Raw genomic sequence first — 18389 nt, forward strand, 5'->3', positions numbered from 1 at the left:
TTTTTTTTTGGTTTTTGGGCCACACCCGGTGACGCTCAGGGGTTACTCCTGGCTATGTGCTCAGAAGTCGCTCCTGGCTTGGGGGACCATATGGGACGCCGGGGGATCGAACCGCAATCCATCCAAGGCTAGCGCAGGCAAGGCAGGCACCTTACCTTTAGCGCCACCGCCCGGCCCCCTGAAAAAGCAAATATTTTTATGTCTATAATCACAAGAAAGTATAAAAACATGCAGTGCAAGTCTTCAAATGTAATCATACTTATTTTAACTATAAAATGTAGTTTTTCCAAACCCAGGGTGTTCTCTGAGCAATATTGCCCAACACTGCTGGGTGTGCCACCCTAAAAGACATAAAATCTTACTCCAAGGTGGTATCAAGGTGTCTAGCCTAAAAGAGTGTTCCCTCTCTTTAAACTAGTATGTTACAAAAAGTTTACACTGTGTGAAACTGTCTCACACACCATAATTCCAACCCCAGGTGAGCAGGTCTGAGCTGGGTTGCCTCAAAATTAATAAACTAAGACAGTCATAGAGAGAAAAGCATGGAATTGAGTGGCTTCTAGTCTCAAGGTTGAGTGAGAGACAATAGTACCTATATCAAGTTAGTCTAAGTGGACTTTGAAATGTCAAAGGGATTGGTGAAAAGGAAGGAGGAAGTTATTCAATTCCTTTGTTTTGAGTAAAAACAGTATTCCAACAACTGTATAATACATTTGTCTAAATATTTAAATGTTTTATTCATCTCAACTTTTTGTCAAAATTTCCATAATCTTTGTCTACTTAAAGCTTCTTTTGTAGAGGTATGTCAGCATATCTCTACAAAATAGTTTAAAATTAGTGTAAAAGAATATGTAACAGGGGCCGGTGAGGTGGCGCTAGAGGTAAGGTGTTTGTCTTGCAAGCGCTAGCCAAGGGAGGACCGTGGTCCAGTATGGTACCTACCCCCAAGCCAGGGGTAATTTCTGAGCCCTTAGCCAGGAGTAACCCCTGAGCATCAAACATGTGTGGCCAAAAAACAAAAAAACAAAAACAAAAACAAAGAATATGTAACAAAAAGATCCTAAACATATTTCTGTTTCGTTTGTTTTTTTTTTTGGGGGGGGGTGGAGGCAAATCTAGCAGTGCTTTGGATTTAAATTCTGGCTCCGCTCTGCTCAGAGATTACTCCTAGAATGCTTAGAAGAGCATTTGCAGTGTCAGGGACAGAACCAAAGTCAGCCATATGAAAGGCAATTGTCTTATATGATTAAAAAATATTCCTCTAGGGGCCAGAGCAGTGGCGCAAGCAGTAGGGCATTTGCCTTACACACGCTAACCTAGGATGAACAGTGGTTTGATCCCTGGGTGTCCCATATGGTCCCCCAAGCCAGGAGCGATTTCTGAGCACATCGCCAGGAGTGTCACCAGGTGTGGCTCTCCCCCCAAAAAATTCCACTAAGCCCAACTATAAACATGTTTGTAATCATGATGCTTAAATAAATATATTAATTAAAAAAATAAACTCCTCTAAGGAATATATACAAACTCACATAAAACTACATAATAAACTGCAAAGTAGGATCTAGGGTGTTTCATAAATGATAGAGTACATGTCCAGTATGCACAAGGCCTGGAGTTCAATCTCTGACACTGCACAGTCCTGTGAGCACTATGTGTCCCCAGTGGCCCCCAAACACCACATTTCTGGGACAAACATTACTGATAATGATATTCATAATCTGTTATTTTATGTATGGCCCCTAAATATATATGTATACAGATACATATATATGTATTTTAAGCAAAGACGTAAGCATTCAGTAATCAGAGTAAAAATCATTTTGTTGGGTAGGGAAAATGTGGGAAAATGTTAATATAATGTGGTTAGATATAAGTAATTATTAACACCCTGGTTTTTATTTTAGATGGTTAATTCTTTGATGTACCTAATTATTTAATTTTTTAAATAGATCAATTTAAAATTAAATAACTACATAAGTTAAAAACAAGGCCATAAAATGCGGAGTATAAATTGCTGTCTATCTTTATGAATTAAGCAAAAAAAATTTCGTGGGGCTTTTTTCAATCTTTACTTCAAAACATACTAATACTAATACTTTATATAAGAAAATTATTCTTTTTTTGTTTGTTTTGTTTTGTTTTTTGGGCCACACACAGTGACGCTCAAGTGTGCTCAGAAATTGCTCCTGGCTCGGGTGACAATATGGGATGCCAGAGATTGAACACAGGACCATATGCAAGGCAAAGACCCTATCACTGTACTATCGCTCTGGACCTTAAGAAAATTATTCTAAGTTTTTCTACTTCTACCTCTACTCTTCCAATCATTCACATCCTCGTCATTTACAATGAAAGAGAAATTAGATTTTCTGGATTGTAAATAACACTTTTGTGTAGGATTAAGCATTCCAAATTCTCCTTTATCTTCTCAAACATTTATTTCATCAGTACTAAAATACTACAAAGTGGTTCTGTACTATGTGCACTATTAGACATTATATATATATATATATGGGCACTATAGATCAGAAAATGGCTATTTGTCCAGGCAGCTATTAATAAACACAATAAAAAGAGAAGATAATTAAGTGCTTGCAAAATAGTTTGGAACAAGGGCTAAACTGCACAGAATTTATAAATTGAATTAACACTAATGCAAATAAAGGGAGGCTAAGATCACATTCCTACAAAAAGTAGGAAGATTTAAAATAGAACAGACTGTTCTAAGGGCCATATGCAGCTGTATTTCGCAAAGCACAGGATACAAAGGAATGTGATGAGAGAAAGTTAAAAGTAACCAAGAGGTCTGGTTAGCCTATTTTAGAATTTAAGTCTTCCCCTTTCAAAATAAATCAGCTATCCCATATCTACAAAAATAGCCTCTAACACAGAAATTCTTGACTGTGTGCATGAGAGAGGAGAGAGATTGGGGGGGGGGGAGGGTATGAGAGCGCAGAGAGTGCGCGTGCATGAGGGTGCCATGAAGATTTCTGACAGACTACTAAAGCATAATGAACTGTTCTCAGATTGTATTTTATCTAAATAAACTATATACACATATGTGCACACAAAACAAGGTCACTGTCAGCAGTGCTCAGGAGAGGTGGGCAAGTGATACGGGCTGGGGTTGGTACAACTCTTAGGACTAACCAAAGTAGGTTGTTAGTAGGGAAACGATAAGGTACACAAAAAACTCTACTGTTTGCAACGATTTTGTAATTGTAGAAAACTTGTCCTAAAAGATAAAATTAATAAATAAAATGTTTAGGATTAGAAAAATAATATTTAAATTATTATTTTAAAGTTTCTGTAATATATTTGTTTCTTCATTTGTGCACTAAGTAACAATATTATTGGCAGGTTTAATTTTATAATCTCAAAGTTGTGCTCAATATAAATAGCATTTCAAACTAGTTACAATAACTTTAATACACACACTATCTGAGACTGCTATAGTAACTGCCAAGAACACTTAAGTTTGTGGTCTAGAGTCATAAAGAAAAATATGATAAATCGCATTCAGAGGTTAGTTAAAAAAAGAAGCAATTCTTTTTTCTATTCAAATTCAAAGATCACTGAATACAGATTAAGAATCATATTCTAAAGAAGAAAAGAATGAAGTACCAACACTAAATGACTTTGTTGGGAGAGTTCTACTATCATACCACAAAATTTTCATATTTCATTAAACCCTCACAACAAAATGACTCCTCACAGTAGATTGGGAAAGCTGTTTGAATTAGGTTACAAGGCCAAAATTAAATTCAAATTATATATATTATATTATATATTAATTAATTAGTATATTAATTATATTATATATATATAAAATTTGAATTCAGAAGTTTCTGACAAAGCATTCTAAAACACACTCCTGATTGTAGTATTTTTGAGGGCTAACCAATGCTTCTAACAACTTTCTATTTGAGCAATCCTGATAAAACTACAATGGAAAACTTCCAGAGCTCCAGATCTGACCTAGTAAAAGAACAGCTATAGCTAAATAAAAGAACAGGATTAAAAAAAAAAAGAAAGTTTTGCCCTCACCTTTAAAAATTTAAAAAGCAAATTTTATCTCAATTTCCAAATCTGACAAAGATTTTTACAACCATAAGGCAAGAACAGACAAAAGTGTGCTTTAAAAAAAAAACATATCCTTTATAATTGAGGTGCTGGGATGTACAAATATACTTTATATGCATACAGCATTTTAACACCACACAAACCACCAGAGAGCCTGCCTCCCACCACCAGTGTCCCAAAGACCCCTCAACCTCCCCTTCCCACCAATATGTAAACTCAGTTCTACAGTCAAAATCTTCAGTGGTTGGGGCATTTGCCTTGACTTGGCCTACTGGGATTCTATCCCTCACAATCTTATAGTTCCCCAAGCCCCAACATGAATGATTCCTCAGCAGAACCAGGAGTAAAACCTTAGTACTACTAGGTAAGTGCCAAAACAAAAAAATTTTTATGAATTTTTTGTTGCTGTACTCTTTTTTCTTCTTTTACTTTCTTTTCTTTTTTGAATAATTTCACTTCTACTTACTTGGAAATAAATGTATTAAATCAGCTATGTCAACTGTGTGATACACGGTCTTTAAAGTAATTTATATTTTTAGAACAAAAGATAAACATTTTAAAACAGTTATGTGTGCACTCTTCAAAAAAATTCTGCAAATGCCAAGATTATCAAATATTTTACTCAGTGCATCTTCTCAGTTTCTCAGTGTGTAAGTGTTAATAATTTTTCTATGATAATCTATATCCCAAAACTTCAACATTAAAATGAATATAACTGACAGATACTTAAAGTAGATTTTCTTTTTTTTTACTTTTTATTTATTTATTTACTGTTAATTAAATACTTTATTTATACACCATGATTACAAACATGATTGTAGTTGGGTTTCAGTCATAACAAGAACACCCACCTTCACCTGTGCAACCTTCCTATCACCAATGCCCCCATTTAAAAGCAGATTTTTTTTTTTGGTTTTGGGGTCACAACTGGCAGCACTCAGGCATTACTCCTGGCAGGCTCAGGCAACCACATGGGATGCTGGGATTTGAACCACCATCCTTCTGCATGCAAAGCAAATGCCTTACTTCCATCCTATCTCTCTGGCCCCAGATTTTCTAAAATAAGTAACTTATCAATATTTCTCTAACTCCACCTTAACATTTATATGGCTAATATATGCACTTTATTAAAAAAATTTATGATCCCCGGGGTTGGGAAGGTGGCTCTAGAGGTAAGGTGTCTGCCTTGCAAGTGCTAGCGTAGGACGGACTGTGGTTCGATCCCCCAGCGTCCCATATGGTCCCCCCAAGCCAGGGGCGATTTCTGAGCGCATAGCCAGAAGTAACCCCTGAGCGTCAAATGGGTGTGGCCCAAAAGCAAAAAAAAAGAAATAATAAAGAAAAAGAAAAAAAATTTATGATCCCCAAGCAAAAAATGCCCATGTATCAGTAAATTAACTAATAGATTCGTACTTGAATCCTATGCCCAACCACTTTAAGCTTCTGAGTTTTATATTTGTTACATTACTGCCAACTGGTAATAAGATATTTTAAATAAGAGTGAAAGAAAAATATTTTTTAATTATGGAGCAAAATATCAAACATTCAATTTTTTAACTTGCGGTTCAATTTTAAGTTGTAAATTTTCCTTCATTAATTTTCCTTCAACGATGTTCAAAGTTTTGCTGAAAGTATTATTTTTCTTTTAGTTTTATTCTCTTCTTTAAGTAACACAAGACTTGTTCTAGAGAAAATATATCTTTCTTTTTAATTAGTAAAAATCATCTCCATTTAAGGATACATAACCAAGTACTATTAGCAGTTCAGTTGTACATCATGACATAAAAACATATTCAATTTCAATATGATATAAGAATTAAAAAAATTAAGAATTAAAAATTATACCTACATAATTGTAGAAAAATAATAAATAAAATATTAGTCTGTAATTTATACAAATCTAATTAACATTTAAAGAGTAGAAAATTCATATCTGGTTTTTTCAAAAGAAGTCTACAGTTTAATCTTTGCCTTGCAGAAACGAAACTACTGTATTCAAACAATAGCAGCAACAACTCCTCAATAAAAGCTATTCAGCATAAATCAATATGATTATTCTCATGTTATTAAAACTATTTTAGTTCTTAAACATTATCACCATTAATATTAAATTATTTCTAAGTTCAAAATACATGTCTTTAGAAAGAGGACTTTCTAACATCCCAAATTTATTTTTATTGCCTATATACTTTTAAGGAAACAAATCACACACACAAAAAGCACAAAATGTAATGACCTTTCCACAACTAAAGATAAATGGCATTCTAAAGGGTTTGTTTACATGTGACAAGAGTATGGTAATCCAATCATAAGTTCAGAATTCCTGTGTGACATCATTAGACCTCCTTAGAGCACTTATACTCTTCCACCTACTTCAACTGTTCCTATAAATCTGGTGACAGAGTCAGAAAACTCTCCAGAAAAACATCCACAAGACTTTGTACAACAAAATATTCTATATTGTGAACATCACTACAGCCCAGGTAAGAAATGTTTCCCTTATTTTAATTTTTTACTTCCTGTCATTCAAGTTTATGAAAAAAGTTAAAAGTTAAAAATGTTGTTAACAATTTATAGATTTCAGTTCAAAGTTAGGACAATAAAATGATATAACAGCTCAGTTTCTAAATAAATGTTTACTGACATTCAATAACAGAAAAAATAGGTTAAACTTTTAAATAAAGAAGTGGCATTCAGGTTTGATTCTGAATATTGGTTTACCACTTTAACCTTCACTTTATAAATAAAGCAAACTTCATTTTGCAATTCAAATGTGAATTTCAATATCTGGAAGTTAATACAGTATATTCCAGTTCCGTTAACAGATTTGGTGATAATGATGATTTAATTTCATCGTGAAAAACCAACAATTTAACTTTGTTATTTCTTACTCTGCAGAGACAAGTAAGACTAAGCTATTTATTTACATCTGACTTGCTATGAATATTCATATAGACATACACATTATTGGCATAGTTATTCAACTATCATTATAATACCTTATAGTGATGAATAAAATATATATAAGTTTAAATATAGATGACATACTACTTTTAAAATAATTTACAAGACTTTTTCTAAAATGTTCAGTTACTTTATACTAGTTTCCCAGAAAATTTAATTTTAATATAAATTCAGTTTCTTATTAAGCTCAATATTACACTCAAATAACAAGTTGAAAAATCTTAAAATGCTTACCCAAAATATGCACAAACATAAAGTTTGTAAATACGTAAAGTTATAATACGTAATTTGAACCTTAAAAATAAAGACATTACTTTGACAGCACACACATTCTAAGTATCTAATTTTAATGATTCCTATAGATAAATGTTTATCTGACTTATTAATGGATCTACTTTTACCCAGTTACTATTTTCCAGTGTCCCTCATTTTCTTATCCTGAATTATGTACAAACAAGGGGGAGTTGGAGAAGGTAAAAGAAAAAAATTAAGAAGTGGCAATTCCACAATAAATTTCACTTGTAATTAATTTCTCTTCTATTCTTACTATTACAATACTCAATTCAATATAAAGTATGTTTTTATAATCTTAATTTATTCAGCACAAAGATAGATCACATCAATTTTATTTCATCACTTTAATTTTCAATATGTCAAAACAAAATTTATCTCAAGAATTTTAAATTATGGGCCAGAGAAATTATTCAACAGCTGAGCACATACTGTACATAATTGCTTGTCTCTTGGGCACTACAAAGAGCAAACCCTGAGAAAGAGGTCGGAGTAACCACCAAGCACAACAGGTGGGGCTCAAACTTCTCCAACAGCAAAATAAAAATTTACGTTTTTATGGAAAATGCCTTTTATAAAACTTAATAATTTTAAAAACATTTTCCTTAAGTTATACAGAAACTTTTTCAATTCTTGTCTACCACTGAAGTAATTTAAATCCCTCTGAGTATATTTAAATTCATAAAACGTCCATTGATATATAAAGTTACTCAGTGGAGGAGTTTTTTTATTTATATTTGTTCACTTTTACTTAAATACCTATTAAAATTATACTTTCAGACTACAAATGGAATGCTTTTTTATATGATGAGATTTTCACATCATGCACAGCTCAGAAAACAAAATGGCAATTCTCTAGAAAGACTAAAAATTCTACTAATTAATTGTCTCTAGATAAAAATATTTTCTAGGTTAACACAAATTAATTAATTAAAATTAACAAAAATTAAAATAATCTTTTGACCATTTACAAAGCTAAGGATATAAAACATAGATGCCCTTTGTTATTAAGCAATAGACCCTGAATTAATAGACCCAACAATTAATTGCAGACTTTAAAAACAATAATATGCTACAACTTCTTTTACTGATATAATCCTGATACCTAGCCAGACTTTTTAATTTTACTCCAATTCATGTTACATATCCTTAGCTTTCTTCAATTTTCTGATACCTTCTCTACTCACTAAAATATTTCCGTATTTTCTTTGAAGTGCTTAAACAGAGCACTCTTGTTTTTTTGTTATGAACTTTCATTTATATTGCTAATTAAAATAGTGCTGATTATACAAGCACAAAAGAAAGAAATGTAAAGGTTAGAAATCCAGAAAATAAGTTCTAAATAAACACAGGAAAATGAAGCATGGTGTACAGCTCCACCTAATATATTTATATTCAACTGACGCCCTCTAGTGTTTGGTAAAAAGTACGACACCATAGAGTCTTACGAAACAAAAACAGCAAGTTCCCTCGTATTATGAAAATTAAACAACCAAAGGATTTATAACTTCTTTAAAGAATAGTGAATAATTCAAGGCCATGGAGTGGGATGAAACTGTGCCCTGGATTTTATCCCCCAGAGACTATCTCAAAAGACTAAAAGGTGATTCTATATTTCCTTTGTATATTTCTGTAGACATATTTCCTTAATAGTTATAATTCTCAGTGTTTATTTACATATGTACAGATTGCTTCCTCCATCTCTTTTCTGGATCTCCTTAGTAGGAAATTCTAGTAAATAAGTCTCGCTTCGTATCTGAATTCAGGTTAGAACCAGATTACAGAGATTGCTTTAGCTTGTTGTTTTTACCCCATATGCACCAGTACTATTATATGGCATTGTTCCTTCTTGCATAAATGGGAAATCTTATGTATAGAAAGAAATTCTTATCTAATAGGAATAGGAACTCATAATTTTTATTTTATTTTTTGTTTTGTTTTTTTGGGTCACACCCAGCAGCGCTCAGGGGTTACTCCTGGGCTCTATGATCAGAAATTGCTCCTGGCAGGCTCTGGGGAACATATGAGATGCCGGGACTGGAACCACCATCCTACTGCATGCAAGGCAAAAGCCTTACCTCCATGTTATCTCTCCGGCCCAGGAACTCATAAATTTTATAATGCAGGTGCTCCTTTCACCCTGAACGTTTGTCGTGGGAACTCTACTTAGGCCTCAGTTGATCGGACATCGACCCTCCAACCCTGAACCTGGATTCCATCCTTGGAACTGGCATAGTTATCTGCACCAGCATCAGGAATCAAACTCCCTTTCTAATTTCCCTAAGAACTTCTAAGCCTATACAAAACAAACAAACAAATAAAAAACCTACCACACACACACATACACACTTTTTTTTTTAGTATCTTCTACATAGGAGCTTCTGCCTTTTTCGTAGAACCTTGGGACATGAAATACTTTGTTTTACCTCATATTTCTACATCTTTCTACAAATTGACAAAAGGAAAAAAAAAGTGGAGGCCCAGCAGGCAAGTGGTCTCAGGTGCATTGGGTGGAAAAATAAAAGGTCAGAACTAAATACTCAAGCCAAAGTCAACAACAATAGAATCAAGAGACCCAAACTGTAGCAAGTTAAATAATAGTGAATAATTTACCCATCCCTCTAAAAATTAGAATTATAGCTCTTATATCTGTCAGAACTGTTTTATATCCTACATGTAAAGACAGACAAGTATATTTAACTGGAATTAATTTTTCCTTAAACCTCAGTAACACTCCTTCTATTATATTCATTGCTCACCCACCTCCATAACAATAATCGAAAATATCAACTAATGCAGATTAGAAAGATTTAAATTTCAAAGAAATTAATTTCAATATGATGAATGATAATAAAGATAAGCATGCAGATAAACTAGCAACAGTAACATGCCAAATTTATTATTTTTATTTTTTAAATGATGAAAAGTACATTTTATTTGCACATAAAATCACACATAGCATAAAAAGATTAATTTCTGGCAATAATTTATACCAAAAAGCTGAATCTAATCTACATTCTGATTTTGACTACAAGTCAACCATTACTTTCTATGTGGAAACAAAAATAACATGGCACATTTCCTTCATAAAAACATGCCAAATTTAAAAAAGAATGACCTGGGAACCAGAGTAATAAATAGTATAGTAAGTAAAGAATTTGACTTGTACATGGACTGAGTTTGATCCAGCATCTCATATGGTCCCCTGAGCACCGCCAGGAATGATGAAACACAGAGGAAGAGAGTGTGAGCTCTATACGGTTGTTTAATGAATTTCACTCAAGGCAGAGCTTTAAAGAGAAGAACACATCTCATGATCTGATTAACTCAGTAGTTGAGAATATGTTTGATTTTATGTTTATCTAAATCTTTTCATAACCAAGGAGAAACAGCTTCAAGATTTTTTTAATAGCAAGTGTGGACAAGCAAGCGTAAAACATTGCTACCACAAAGTAACATCACATTAATATTCTAATGCTATAATTAATTGCAAAAATAAAATAATTAAACCAAACTAATATTTTAGGGGATTTTTGCTTTTCTTTTAAGGTTCTGAGAATCAAACTTAGGGTCTCAAATGGTACCAATTATATGCTAGGTTACAAAGTAAAAGCTAATTGGAAACCATCCAACAGAGCAGTAGGATAAAAGTAAAAATTTGATTCTTTATACTTAAATCTAGCTGGGGGCATAGGTACTTAAAAATCAAGATTATAACACAGTCTGAACGATATCCTAAAGAACTTGAGAGGGTCAGCAAAGTTCAAAATGAATTTGGTCTGAATGACTAATGAAGATTTCATTAAGAAATGATACTTAGGGCCCGGAGAGATAGCTCAGCGGCGTTTGCCTTGCAAGCAGCCGATCCAGGACCAAAGGTGGTTGGTTCGAATCCCGGTGTCCCATATGGTCCCCCGTGCCTGCCAGGAGCTATTTCTGAGCAGACAGCCAGGAGTAACCCCTGAGCACCGCCGGGTGTGGCCCAAAAACCAAAAAAAAAAAAAAAAAAAAAAAAGAAATGATACTTAATTTTGAGTGAGGATAAAATCCTGTTTGCCACCCCTGCCTTTGTTCATTCCTCCATCTTCCCTCCTCTTTTTCCTCAGATAACCACCATAGATTTCGGTGAGTCTGGGAGTTAGTTGTGGTTCATGGGCTTTTAGGTCGATTCCATGTTTTCTGACTATTGTGAAAATGTTGTTATGCAAGCTATACACAAAATGGACCTGTTACACTAGCAGAACAAGGGGCTAAGGGTGGAGGTATGGGATGCAAGTTGGGAACTATGGTGGAGGAAAGTTAACAATGGTGGTGGTAATGGCCCTAATTCACTGTCACTATGTACCTAAAATACAATTGTTAAAGACTTGTAATTCACATTGGCCTCAATAAAATTTTTTAAAAAGTGTTAAAAAAAAAAAAAAAGAAAGAAAGAAATGATACTTAGGGCCGGAGCGTGGCGCAAGCGTTAAGGCATCTGCCTTGCCCTAGCTAGCCTAGGATGGATGCAATTGATCTCCCGGCATCCCATATGGTCCCCCTAGCCAGGAGCAATTTCTGAGTGCATAGCCAGGAGTAAACCCTGAGCGTCACTGGGTATGCCCTCCCCGCTCAAAAAAAAAAAAAAAATAGAAATGATACTTAAACTGAGAAAATCAAAAGTAAAGGAGAGAAATGAGAAATTCCAGGCAGAAGCAGAAAAATAGGTGCCAAAAACAAAATAATAAAAGAGAGTGTGCATTAATGGAAAGGTGACATGCTCTGAGTAATTCAAGTGCTTATTCCTTAGTTTTTGAGGAGAAAATGACTCTTCTGTGCTCATCATAGACAACTTCCTTTTTTAGTTTTTGTTTGTTTGTTTGTTTTGTGGTTATACTCAGCAGTGCTCAGGCCTTACTCCTGGCAGGGTTCCAGGGACCACATGTATTATTGGGAATAAAACTTGATCACCTCTGCATGAGGCAAAAGTCCCTATTCACTGTGCTATCTCTCTGACCCAATTTTCTTTTTCCAGTTTTCATTAAAATTAGTTTTTGAATTAAGTTTTTAGGCCACTTAAAATACTGGAACACCAAGACAAGTGAAATTCAAATGGGAATTTAAAATTTAAATCTAAATTAAAAAAATTAAATGGGAATTTAAAAATTCTAATCCTTATTTATTTTTGTTTGTTTTGGAGACCACACCCAGTGGTGCTCACAGACTACTCCATTCTGTGCTGGCAGAGGAGGACCTCCCAAAAGTTTTCAGGGCATGTAGTGAGGAAGATCAAAACCATGTGCATTCAGCCCATTGAGCTATCTTATTCCTTTTTTTTTTAATTTTAATTCATTTTTATTTTTTATTGAGGTATCATAGCATTTTCCTTTAACTGTATTTTATATATCCCTGTATAAGCTGACTAGCTAAATATCTAAAGAAAATCTTTCTCACAACTTCCCAAATGCAAATTAGCTCTCAAGAAGTAAATAAAAGCAAAGTTAAGTTAAATAGAAAACATTTTCTTGGGCTGAAGCAATAGCACAGAGGGTAGGGCATTTGCTTTGCATGCAAGGAGACCCATGTTCAATTCCTGGCATCCCATTTCCCCCAATCTTGCCAAGGAGTGATTTCTGAGTGCAGAGCCATGTGTAACACCTGAGCACCGCTGAGTATGGCCTCAAAACAAAAATAAAACAAACAAAAAACATTTCTAGGAATAAACCTCAGTGGCAGAGCCCATAACTTTCACAGGAATTAATATGGGTTCAACCCCCAGCACTGCCCAAACAAAAATAGGTGGAGGGGACTGAGCAGATATATATTTTCCAAAAACTCTTTCATTAATGTATAGTTTATTTGTACCTGAAGATTTAAGGGATTTAGCTACACACCTCTTATAAAATAAAAGTATAATATTCCACAAGTTGGGTGAAGCTGCCCCAGGCACCATGTTTCTAACCCCTCAGAGTTTGATGAAGGGTAGTGGTGGAGAAATAATACACCAAGCCAATGAGTAAAAGTGCTGCCTACCTACCATGTTAGTTTCCTCTCCTCTCCTCTCCTCTCATCCCCCTTTCCCTCCCTCTTTCCCTCTCTCTCCCCACTTTCCTTCCCTCACTCCCTCCCTCCCTCCTTCCACACCACAAAGAACTGCCTTTTCCATCCTACCTCACCTGCTATTTTTCTCTGGTACTCATCATTTTTTAATGAGTCTGGCATTAGTTTTATTGGTTTTAACATTATGTGATCAAAACATTCCAATGATTGTCTTTCATTTATCATTTCATTTAACAAAATCAATTCATGGGGCCAGAGAGATAGCATGGAGGTAAGGCATTTGCCTTGCATGCATAAGGATGGTGATTCCAATCCTGGCATCCCATATGGTACTCCAAGCCTGCCAGGAGCGATTTCTGAGCATAGAGCCTTGAGTAACCCGAGTGCTGCCGGGTGTGACCCAAAAACCAAAACCAAACAAACAAACAAGCAAAAACAAAACATTTTAGTAATTTTGTCTAAAAAACACTTTTGCATCTTTTTTTTTTTTTTTTTAGTTTTTGGGCCACACCTGGTGACGCTCAGGGGTTACTCCTGGCTATACACTTAGAAATAGCTCCTGGCTTGGGGGACCATATGAGACACCAGGGAATTGAATTGCAGTCAGGCCTAGGCTAGTGCGGGCTAGACAGATGTCTTCCTTACCCCTTGCGTCACTGCTCCGGCCCCCTTTTCATCTTTTTTTATAGCAATCTTTCACTAAATTTTTCAATGAGTTTATTCCATCAACTTGAAAGATAAATGAAAAACCTTTTGTTTCTGGACTCTAGCAGAAATATAAAATATAGCAATGAAGAATTTAAACAAAATATTATCTACTTCTCTAAGTCAAGACTTTATAGTCCAATTTCTTTATAATAACATACAATTTTATATTTTATTTTGCTATATTAGCATGAACATTAATTAGGGAGAATAGTTGTGGGAACTTAAAAGAAGACAAATGGAAGTCACTGTTCTTATATATAGATTATCTGTAATAGGAAATTCTATGGCAGAATTATAGAGAAAAATAATTATTTTAGTCCTTTGTCTTCTTGAGCTTTACAGTTTCTCAATAGAAAAATACCTTTGCAGTCTGGAAACAGTAATATGATAATGTTAATAACTATGTATTCTTCATTCTTAGACTTCAGTAACTAATATCAAAGCTTGCTAAAATGTAACTTACAGGGCCAGAGAGATAGCACAGCAGTTGAGTGTTTGCTTTGCATGCAGCCCATCTGGGAGGGACCGGTTCAATTCCCAGCATCCCATATGATCCCCCAAGCCAGGACCGATTTCTACGTGCAGAACCAGGAGTAACCCTTGAGCACCACCGGGTTTGGCCCAGAAACCAATCAATAAATCACTAAACTTAAAAAATGTTACTTACTATATCATATTCTAAAAAGTTATAAAATTAGAATTTATAGTTCTTAAAAACTACTTCTCATAAACCATGTTAGTCTAAAATCAACATCCAGAGAAACTTTATGAATTTCTTTCATGACATTTATACTGAAAGTAATGATACATTAATTTCAATTTTTTGTTTTGTTTTTGTTTTTTTTGTGTCACACCTGGCAGTGCTCAGGGGTTACTCCTGGCTCTATGCTCAGAAGTCACTCCTGGCAGGCTCAGGGGACCATATGGGATGCGAGGATTCGAACCACCATCCTTCTGCATGCAAGGCAAATGCCCTACCTCCATGCTATCTCTCCGACCCCATTAATTTCAATATTTGTTATTTTGGGCCATACCTGAATGTGCTTACACCAGGAGTTACTCCTGGCTCTGCACTCAAAAATTACTCCTGGAAGTCTCCATAGGGACGGGACAACCAGGATCACACCCGAGTCAGCACGTGCAAGGCAAATGCCCTCTGAACTGTGCTATTGCTCCAGCCCCCAACTTTAAAATATTTATGCTTTGAAAAAAGTCATAACAAAACTATATGTACTATTACCCAAACGACTGCACCCTAAAAAATGTTCTATACATGCAGTTATTTTGAAAGGAAGCAGCAGACTGTGCTCATGTTGCAAATAGAATTCTAACGAAAGAGACAAAGAAACCATAGTGCATGCATGTTCATATACAGATTAGAGATAGCTGATTTCACAAATACAAATGGTACTGAATATGAACTAATACAAATTGTGTTTTGCCGAGTCAAAGAATTGGTTACATATATGATACTATACCGTTTACTGTGTTTACATTCTAGGCTATCCACAAGACAAAAGTAATCTCAGATTTGACTGCCAGCTTTTAATATTTCTCTTAACCATTAAAAACACACCTCCTGTTTTACTGGCGTGATGGAGAAGGTCCAATACCTCACTCGTTCTGCCATAAGAAGAGCATCAACTATTGAAATGCCTCAACAAGCAAGACAAAATCTCCAGAACCTATTTGTCAATTTCTGCCTCATCTTAATATGTCTCTTACTGATCTGCATCATTGTGATGCTTCTCTGAAGATCTGCACTAGCCTCATGTGTGCAAATTATCACCACCACCAAAAAATGCCATCCGATAAAAAGTGGAAAACAATGCTATATAATAGACCGCTACCTAAGCAGAATCTCCTCGTGAAATTCAATCAAGGTTGATGAGAAAACTATTAGAAAACGTGTTCATCTGCTGGATCTTGTTAACCTGAAAACTTTCCTTTCCTTTCTAATGACTATTAATATGCATAGTGTGTTATTTGTTCAATGCAGCTTACGAGCTCCTCTCTCATATTTTTCTGAGGAAGAATTAGGCTATAGTTTAGTTTTAAAATATCACTGATAAGCTATGTTTCATATGCAAAGCATCAGCTTCACAATATTTTAAAAAATGTGATCTAAAAAGTATTGTACAAGCTTCCTTGATATTTACTGTTTTTCAGATCTTTACCAACTATCACAATAATTATTCAAATGAATGTCATTTTGAAACAGCCCCTCACTCATCACATCTATTATCTTTATTATCATAAAAATTTTAACAATTAAAACCTAAATTTTAAAATTAAAATGTCCCTTTTCTCTATTAACATGTTTAAATATTTAGTAAAATCAAGTAGGTAAAATGAACTTTTCCATAATTACTATTATATAAATAAAAATTTTAAGATTTAATGTTGTCAAAGAATTATAGAATTCTTGGGATGGAAGAAATAGTATAGTGGGTAACATGCTTGCCAAATGGGTTTGATCAACAGCACCAGATAGAGTTCCTTATCACCAGGAGTGGAGTGATCCCTGAGAACAAAGCCAGGAGTAAGCCCTCAGCACATCTGGTTATTCCACCTCAAAAAAAAAATAAAATACAGAGTTCTAGCAAACCAAAATTCTATTTTATTTAGGACTTATGATCAACAAATGAAAAGTATTGATTCATTTAACATCAAATTATAACCCAGTTATAATTCTAATGCGCTAATAGAATCTAAGTTGAAGATTGTCGTTGATTGGTTGATTATCAAGTAGTAAACTTGATGTAATTTTGCTGCAGAGTCTTGAAATTTTAGAGTGCTTTTATTTACAGGTGTTCTCTGGTCTCAGAACGTTGCAAAATAAAAATTTATATATTAAAAATTAAACTTCAATTTTCTAATGACATTCTTAAATTATCTAACTTCTACAGTTATTCATGATAGAATACAGCTAGTTTCCTTAATCTATCAACCAGGTTCTAACCATCTATTTAAGACAATTCTACTTAAGAGATCCAGCAATGCTAATCTGCCAATTATTTTTCCTAAAAATTATTTTGAAATATCCTTTAAGAATTCATTAAAATTTGAAATAAAAATTAAATTATAAGTTGACTCAGTTTATAATTTATGGTTGAAATTCATTCCTTTATTTTGTAATCCAATTGACTTCAGTTCAAGCATTTATATAGCAATAACTAGAAAAGTAAAGATATAGATGGTTATTAAAAGAATATCAAAAATAAATACTGAATTAATTTTTGACACAAATACTCCTATCATAATAGTAAGGGAGAAAATGATTTAACATTTTTTTTATTCTTTCAGAGGTAGCAGAGCTGGAGAACAAAACAATGGTGGCTCATTGATATAAAAGAGGAAAAAGGGGTCTCATACTGGCATGAGAATTTCTTAAAGTTTCATTTATGGGTGGCGATCTTTAATACAAACAAAATCTTCAGTTAACTGCACTCATTCAAATTAAATGGAAATTTCGATATGATAAATTCTGTTTCTTTCATTACAACAATTTTTAACTATAAACCATAAGAAATATTTTTCCTAAGCAAAACAGAAATATTTTTTCATTCCTTAACATAAATGTAAATTATAGACTTACAAATTACAAAATACTGCAACTCAGATAATCACATATAATCAAAGCCCATTCTTTAATCGAAATTATTGTTTGTCCTTATGTGTAAAGACTACATTATAATAAAAGTGTATTAAAAATTAAAATACCAATTGCCCAACTAATTACTACTTTGAAATAAAATCTAATCATATTTACAGAGTAATAAAAAGGATTAAGTTGCAGGCAGAGACAGACACCTTGCAGTGATCAGGGGCTAGTCCTGGCTCTATTCTCAAGAGTGATTCCTAGCAGTTCTTGTGGGGGACCATATGTGGTGTCAACAACTGAAGGGTCAACCACACAAAGGCAAGCACCTTTACCCCTGCACTATTCAGACACGTGTAGGGTAAAGACCCCTCTATTATATCTCTTAGGCCCCTAAAAATAAATGGACTTTTAAATATTGCTTCTTATATGTGTTAACAAACATTTAATTAAAAAATACACATATACTAAGTCCTACTGAGATCAGTTACATTTGTCTGTAAGATGTACTCACAATATGCCCACAGAACAATCTACATATAAGGAGTTTATGGCTTAATGGATTGTTTTCAGTAACTTTCTCCAAATAAATAGGATCAAGATTTCTTAGTGTGGACACAAGAGGGCAGACTGACATACAATAATTAATTTCCCACTACTTAAAGATTAAACTGATTATTTTATCATCTTTTAGCAAATGGGA

At 34.0% G+C, this 18389-nt stretch overlaps 2 protein-coding genes across 2 annotated transcripts in view; one reads left to right on the plus strand and one right to left on the minus strand.

The window, feature by feature from the left end:
• Positions 1 to 18389, minus strand: part of CEP85L (centrosomal protein 85 like) — a 97981-nt gene that overhangs the window by 40529 nt on the left and 39063 nt on the right. The gene's annotated exons all lie outside the window — the stretch shown is intronic.
• Positions 6543 to 15963, plus strand: PLN (phospholamban). The gene is made up of 2 exons (XM_049771378.1): positions 6543 to 6566; positions 15587 to 15963. The coding sequence occupies exon 2, from the start codon at positions 15681 to 15683 to the stop codon at positions 15837 to 15839; it is 159 nt and encodes a 52-aa protein (XP_049627335.1). The 5' UTR covers positions 6543 to 6566; positions 15587 to 15680; the 3' UTR covers positions 15840 to 15963.

This window comes from Suncus etruscus, chromosome 4 (genome assembly GCF_024139225.1).
Source record: "Suncus etruscus isolate mSunEtr1 chromosome 4, mSunEtr1.pri.cur, whole genome shotgun sequence".
Taxonomy (NCBI): Eukaryota; Metazoa; Chordata; class Mammalia; order Eulipotyphla; family Soricidae; genus Suncus; species Suncus etruscus.

Coding starts and splice junctions, on each gene's coding strand:
- PLN (XM_049771378.1), top strand. CDS start 15,681: ATGGAGAAGGTCCAATACCTCACTCGTTCTGCCATAAGAAGAGCATCA.